The 8,155-nt window shown below is 40.1% G+C and overlaps 1 protein-coding gene across 1 annotated transcript in view; it reads right to left on the reverse strand.

Moving 5' to 3' along the window:
• RECK (reversion inducing cysteine rich protein with kazal motifs) overlaps positions 1–4,664 on the reverse strand; it is a 58,611-nt gene extending 53,947 nt beyond the window's left edge. The window contains exon 1 of the mRNA XM_026843729.1: positions 4,573–4,664. Within this exon, the coding sequence (XP_026699530.1) occupies positions 4,573–4,596 (24 nt within the window). The 5' untranslated portion in view covers positions 4,597–4,664. The remainder of the gene's footprint in view (positions 1–4,572) is intronic.
• Positions 4,665–8,155: the final 3,491 nt, after the last annotated feature.

The following is an 8,155-nucleotide window of genomic DNA, read 5'->3' on the forward strand; positions in this document are numbered from 1 at the left end:
GGGGGGGAGACAGGGACGGGGACGACACGACACAAAACTGGACACAGTATTCTAGACGGGGTTAGCAAGTGCTGACTAAATGTGGAGATTCATTTCTCTAGACCTACTGGCTATGTTCCAGTTGATGCCTTTTTTTACTATAGGGGCACATTTGCAGGCTCCTGTTCAGCTTGCTGTCTCTATACCAGTCCTTTTTCAGCAAATGTACTCCCTAGCAAATCAACCTTCAGCTCATACTGTTGCAAGCGATTCTTTCTTCCGAGATGAAGGACATTGCATTTGTTCTTGTTGAATTTAATAAAGTTCCCATTGGACAATTCCTTCCATCTGTCCAGGTCCCTCTGGATGACAGCTATTCCTTCTAGCTTGGAATTGCCTGAAAACTCAACAAGATGGAATCTGTCGTCTCTTTCAGGTCATTAATAAAGATGTGAAACAGGACAGATCCTAGGACAGATCCCTTTGGTATGCCACTTCTTACTAGCCTGCAGGCAGAGTAGGACCCACTAATCTCTGAGCCTGATTATCCAACCAACTCTTTTTATTCATCTAATTGTCCGTCCATCAAAACTGTATTATCTTAAAATGGATAAAAAAAAATATTGAGGGAGGCAGTGCTGAAACTCTTGCTAAAGTCAACACAAATGACATCCACTCCTTTCCCCTTGTCCAGAAATCTAACTTTATTATCAAAGGCAACCAGGTTTGCCCGGCATTATTTACTCCTTCCATGCTAAGAAATGTGTTCTGAGAAGATTCTGTCCGTGATTTTTTCCCAGGGATTTAAGAGATTACTAGTCTGTAGTTTGCTGGATTAGGAACCACCCTTTAGTGGGTTTTTTATTTCTTCTGTTTGTTTGCCTTTTTTTTTATTTTTATTTTTTTAGGATGGGTACAATGTTTGTCCTTCTCCAGTCACTGGGCTCCTCCCTCAAGTTCCACAACCTTCCAAAGACGATAGAGAGTAACCCTGCAGTAATACCAGCCAGCTCTCAGCACCTGCTGATGCAGTCTATTTAGTCCCATGGACTCGTATGGGTCAAATTTTCTCACATAATTCTTGACTCAACCAACCTTGATTCTATGTACAGGGGACTGGGAGACCTTGTAAACAGAGACTCAGGAAAGAAGGCATTCAGTACCTCTGCCTTATCTGTGTTTGCTGACACTAAAGTAGATGCTGCATTCAGCAACAGTCACACATTCTTCCTTCTTCAGCCTTTAACTACTACCATACTATGTCTTGTTGCCCCTGACATCCTCCGCTAGTCTCAACTCCAACTGAGCTTTGTCTTTCCCAGTATAACCTTACATGTCTGGGCAAACTTTCTGAATTCCTCTTTTATAACATTGCTGCTTCTACCTTCTCTATACTGCCTTTATGCACTGAAGCTTGTTCATCACTTCTCTCTCTAGTCAAGTTAGCCTCTTGAAACAGTAACGTGTTTTCCCGAGTACTGGGATGGACTGTTCTTATGCTTGGAGGAGGATCTGGATAGAGATCTCTGGAGTGATAGAAAGATGAATGCTGCCAGGAACCTTATCATTGTGAAACTTGCCAGAAATAAACTTGGGAAAAAAAATGTCAATTAAGGAAAGACTTATTCTATGCTACAGTATCTGACAGACTGAATCAAATATCACAAAAAGGAGATGATACTGAAACTAAGCTTGGAATAATACTTAATAAGAATGCAAAATAATTAGATGTTTGAATCATGTTAGACAAACCTGTAATCCAAGTTTTCTTTTTCAAAGGGCTCACTTAAAGTAGCTGAATTACTAGTTAGCAGAATTCCTTACTCTTAATCAAGCCTTTTTCCTTAACTGGCAGGATCAAGAACACCACCACCAGGTCTCCTGTGCCCTTCACCCTGGGCTGCAGTCACCTTTTACCCATGCAAGGCCTCCCTCAATAATATCACCAGTGTCCATGTAGATGAGCAGCCAATGGGTAACAGTCCAAGGATCAAAAAACCCTTGCAATTTCTGCAACATCCTAGAACTGAGCCCCTTAAAACCAAAGTACCTTAGACTGCAGATTAGTGCCTCCATCCCCTGCAGAAGGGAGTCCCTCTCCTGGGGGCATGGTTGATTAGGCCAAGATAGGTCCCTTGATGAAGCTTGTTTCTCCTCACCTGTTCTAAGGCCCCAAATCTATTCTGTAAGTACACATTCCAAGACAGGCCAAGCAACTTCTTCCTGCTGCCAGAAGTCACAAACTTTCAGTCTCCACTAAGCATAGCCTCTGGCCACCCTTCTTTCCATGCAATGCATAGTCAGGATATTACCCTTGCAGGTTCCCCACAAAAAGCTTGTCTAGCTCCCATTTACACTGAGACAATGCTACTATCCTCAGCCTCTTTAGATATGACAGTTCAGGAAATTGATCAGAGCATGACTCCCACCCACAGTTTAAATGTCACTGACTCAAAGAGAGACACCATCTTTTCCTTGCAGCCCAAGACTTGGATGGACACATTCTTCCTCAAGAGAGCTCCCTCTGGGTCAAGGCCTTGAACATGTCATGAGTGGCTGGCCCACCCAGAGACTGTCCTGTTGGATGCAACAGCTACAGTCAGTCTAAAGCAGTACATCTGCACCTCCTGCAGGCCCTCTCCGCAAGGACTGGCTATGTTAACACCCAAACTCCTGTCTGTGCACCCTGGTCACTGGCATTCCCTAAGCATTAGTTAAATAGCAATATGGGGTACAAGCCTGCTCTCTCTTTCCCCGTCATCCTCGGCAAGCAACTTCAATGTTTTATGGCTCAAACTACCAAGTCTAGGAGGAATTTTTTTAAAAAAATTATTATTGAAGTATCATGTCAGGATGGTACAAACAAGGGCACAAGTACATGGCAAATATTTCAGAAGAGGTGTTTGGAAAGATGGAAGAAGGCAAATCATTCAGTCAACTCTGTCCCCTTACAGTCACGCTCCATGTATGAAAAGCTTCTTCCTACAAACAAGGGCATAAGTATCAAATCATACATTCCAAAATGGATTCAACAAAGTCAAAGCATTTGAATCATGCTGCACAAAACGTTAAAGTTACAGAATGTGAAAGTCAGTAGAAAAATAGTAGACAGCCCCTTCAGCCAGTTTGTTGGATCAAAAGGATCATTCAGAAAATGATGCTACCAGCCTGAGGTAACTAAGACAGCTCCTTGTAGAACAATTTGAGGGGTGCCAGTCTTACTTTAGACTTGTTCTAGATTTCTTACCACAGACTCTGAATATGCTGATTATCTGGGTAGAAAGAGATCATCCAGAGGAGACAAGATCAGAATATTTCACAAAAACCACAGGAAACTCTACACAATAATTAGAAGTGCTATATCAGAAATGGCATGAAATTTGACAGTAAAAAGCTCAAGGCCTTTCATGAAGAGCTAACAGGAATTCACATGACAAATGGGGAACTTCAAATGAATGGAACAGAAGAAAGAATTGAACAGATTATTCCAAATGCACTCTCAACGCAGCTACTAAACCTGCCAATTAAATTTGTTTATATAGAGGAATGGATATCTTTCTCTTACTTACACACATTTTAACACAATCGTTAAGACTGAGTGCTATACTTTTGTTTATAATACCATGTACAGTTTTGCTTACATGTATTCAAAGAGATGAACTTAAGCTGGAAGCACTGCAAGAATAATTATAGGAATTGTGAGTATCTTATGCAAATAGACTGTAAGATTTTTCCTTGTTTGGCCTAACAACAGAAAAGCTAAAAGGGAGATTTGATTGTGTTCTATAAATACATCAGTGAGTGAGAAGTGCAATTTAAACTCAAATGTCTTGTTAGTACAATCACAGACAAATACAAACTTAATCATAACCAGGTTTAGTTCTTGAATAGCCCCAAAGCGGGTAATGCAGACAACAAAAGGAGGGCAGGTATGATGTACGGATACAGTTTTAACATAAAAACTGTGTATATGTGTATGCATGCTTTATTGATGCAAAATTTTTATGTATACAAATTTATTTAAGTACAGGCTCAAAAAGCTGTACAACATACTATCCAATACTTCTCCACAACTTACTGTACCTTTGAAGCTTGAATTTAGCAGAAACAGCTCTTTGTTACTACCTTACAAACAGATTAAGTAAACAGATTTTTGATGGATTCACAAAGTCATATATCATCATGACTATCTCCAACGCTTAGCTAAGAAACAAGAACTGGCAGGAGGAAAGAACAGTACCAACATCATCATCTTCATTTTAAATTCCTCCAAACTTGGAAACACACAAGATCTGGGTAAAATACTTTCACCCTTTCCATTTCCTAACATGCTTATCACTTGACCAAATCCTGATCTCAGATTTGTATCTTTATTTGTATCTTTATTTCTTGACTTCAACAGAACCTGCTTTCCACTACAAAAGGGAAGACAACTACAATTTTAAATCTTTAGGTTCTCATTTAAATAGCAATAATATTACATGTCATGATTCACACAGAAAATCACTTGCTTATAACCCTAATCTTGCCACATCACTGTCTAAAGGCATGATTGTAACTCTGAGTGATAAACCAAATTTAAAACAAACTTACCTGTTCACAGACATCCCGGCACATTAAGTTGTCCTTTGCATGGTAACAACAAGACAAGCCTATGGAAAAGCAGGGGGAGGGAAAAATATGTTTAAAAGACCTGAAAAACTTAACTCTCACTTCTGAACAGAAACACCTACTTGATGGCCTACGAGGAAGATTTGTCTGGTCCACAGATGACTGAGAAACTTTCTTTCCCAAAGGCAAAAAAGAACATGAGAAAGTTTTATTCTGAAGCTGACATGGATCCGTTCATCAAGTCTCACAGAATTACCCCTAAACACTCACTGCCACCAAAAGATCTCACTGTCCTTCCTTCTGCTTCTAGCCACATTTCTGCTGCTTAAATTGCACTAGCTTGGCACCCGCCAAATCCCTGCATGAGGCAATTCAATTTATTAACCCAGCAGAAATAATATTTTAAAAAATAATAATATGTGAACAAAAAACCTACCAAAACACTCCATACAGACTATATGCCTTTGTAAATGGAACCATCTCACAAAATCTGGAAAGTGCAGGAACAGGTAGAAAAGAAAATCAGAGCAGGAGTCCCTCTTCACACAGTTGTGAACACAGCTGCTCATTGAACCCTGGCTTCTTAAAAATTTGGAACAGATCTGTAAATTGTTTCACTAGTGATGGATGATTAAGAGTGGTTTTGACTGACTAGATGGAAGTCATAGAGCAAACACTGGTATGAACTCATCAACAGGAAAAGAAATGAGAATCAAAACACTAAGAAGTCACAAAACACCAAGGTTTAAAGCAGCATTTTTAACATTATACTTTGTTGTGCTTTGTTTCCCCTACCATCCAAACATCTCCTTCATTCAGAGTTAAGCTTGGCCAATATAAAATTAATTGCACAACTCCTTGATACTCATTTTCATCCTCACTGGCCAGTGTTTGGAACAGTGTATTAGAGGTTTTCTAAGCTTTTACTTCCAAGTACATCTTCACACAGAGGATCATTTAATGATTACAGATTTCTGCTCAACCATATGTGAACCATATATCATACTGATACAACATAAAAGCAATACTGTACAATGATACCACATATATAAAGCTGCATTTCACAATACCTAGTTACTAAATAGATTTTGATCAAACCAACAAGAAGGATCTTGGTAATTTCACAGCTTAGAAATGTTTTTATCTGAAAGATGTAAGTTACAAGAAGATACCCAATTTAAAAACCAAAATAATTCACCACCATCAAAACAAGAATTCTCCAATACTGAAAGGACATTACAAATAAAATTTCAGTTTTAAATTATCAGAGGGAAAAAGACCCCCCAAAACCACTGAAAAGGTTGTCTGAAACAGCCACAATTTTAAATGGCTACTACAGCACTGAGCTACATGTTAATGCATTATTATCATTCCTGAAAAGAAGAAAAACCAAAGTAGGACTTGTAACTGGTGAATGTTTTCATTAATAATTAGAAACAAGGCAGCAAACTTTCTGTAATAAATGAGGACAGCACCAAAATCCTGCTTACAACATGATGAAATAAATGAAACTGTAAAAATGACTTTTGCCAATTTTCTAGCATTACAGAAAAGGATTCAGATATGACACAGATGGCTCAAAAATCTTTCCGATTTGATGGCTACACATGAGATCTTGCAGGTTATCCTGCACTATGTTCAGGAAGCCAGTCTGAGCCAAGAATCAACTTCATCATTAGTACGCTCCACCATGTTCAAACTTCAGTTACTATTTCACTTAACTTAAAAGCTCTGCTTTACACTTTCTTAGTCCTGTTATAAAGCCATGGTATGAGAAATACATAAAATTATAAAAAAACATTAACTTCCAAGAACAGTTTTTCTTAAGGCAAGAGTCGTACTTATTTTCGGAAATGTTTCTACATTTCAGTGCCTATGCAATCAGCCTGCAAGCACATTAACACAGCGCTGGAGAAAACGTTAGTTTCACAGTAAAAAGATACCCAGCAAACTAATTGTCATAAGTAAAAAGATTCAACCAAATGTATTTAAACATAGGCTTTACTTACAAACAAAAATACTGGCTACTCAATCACTTTTTTTATTGTTTTGTTTCACCATAAAGAGAATTTACATTGGCTTAGGTGACAATGTTTAACTGCATATGCCACTGCAATATGAATTCATGAATATCTTAGGCAACACTTTTTTTTTAAACTCTCCTCCCACAGATTATTTAATACTCTGTGGCCTTTTATCCACTAGTTTTCAGTGGCCCTCAACCCTCCTACAATGAACTAACACACACCAATAGTTCTTCTCAATCACTTCTACTGCCAAGTTCAAGTCTTACCAATTATACCAGAGTACCAGAGAGTGTAAAAATGAAGTAACAATACACTGAACTTTATGGTCGTTTAATTCCTCTTATACACAACCCTAATCAACTGATGGTATCTTGAATTAGAAGCAAATTAAGTTGGCCCAGAGTGATCTCTAGTGATTAAATCAGAAATGGAAGTTATTAACAATATCCATTCCAAACAATTCCTCAGTTCTCTTTCCAGCTAACCTCTTCTGAAATGCCTTACGACATCCTTCAGACAGTTTCTCACTGCCACTTTCTCTACTTTTACTAATATTTTTCAGGTTTCATTTCAAAATTTTATTCATGTCCAGCTGTGAAATATCCACACTTTCTTCTTTGGCAAGATCTCCTATCTCAGCAATGCGAGTAGGTTTATCAAGGGAAAGTTGGGCTAGAGTATGTCATATTTCATTCCATTACTTTTTACTGACTTCTTCCTAAAACTGTGCCCCCCTAGAAATCAGAACTATAGAACAACGACGCAATGCCCATAAATGCCTCAGCGATTGCAGTCTTCAGCTTTGAAGTACCACCTATTTTGTATTCCCATGACAGTATTACCAACACGATCTATTTATTAAACACTATTTGCCAATGTGTCTGCTTGTACTGCCTTCTTTTTTCATTACTCTTTTTTGGTCCTGTCAAGAAACTACCTGCTATCACAACTTCAATGCAGGAAACTACTTTACCACCACTCTATTAAACGTCTTGCCTTCACTGCTTAAAAAATTCAGTATCTTGTTCAATACCATTCTTCTTATTGAAAATATCAGCAAAACCAGAAGGAACACAAGCCCTGGAATAAAAGGTCTGTTCTGACATGTCACCCGGCAATCCAGCAGTCAGGTTTTACCCACTTGGAACAAGACACCAGATCTACTCCCTTTCAAACCCCGACCTCGGGAATTTACCTACTGCCAGCATGACAGCCGAAGACACATCCCGGCCCCGAGTCACGTAACCCGGTGGGGTGAAGGAAGAGGTCTATCGCCGCGGCACTGCCGGGCGGGGTGTGGGAGAGGCGGCCGTCGCCCTGCACCCCCCTCCTCGCTACCGCAGCCCCCTCTCCCCGGCCGCCGCTCCTCGCAGCGGGGTTTCAGGCGGGCGCTTTCCACGGGGAAGCTGGTGGCGGGGCGGGAAGGTCGGACACCGAGGCAGCAGCTGCGGGAAGAGGGACCGACAGCAGGAAGGCGACGCTGCCCCTTCCCGGCGGCGCCCCGCGGGCACCCGGGGAGCCGCCCCCGGCCCTCACCT

The sequence above is a fragment of the Athene cunicularia genome (genome assembly GCF_003259725.1).
Source record: "Athene cunicularia isolate RWA chromosome 2 unlocalized genomic scaffold, athCun1 chr2_part1, whole genome shotgun sequence".
Classification (NCBI taxonomy): domain Eukaryota; kingdom Metazoa; phylum Chordata; class Aves; order Strigiformes; family Strigidae; genus Athene; species Athene cunicularia.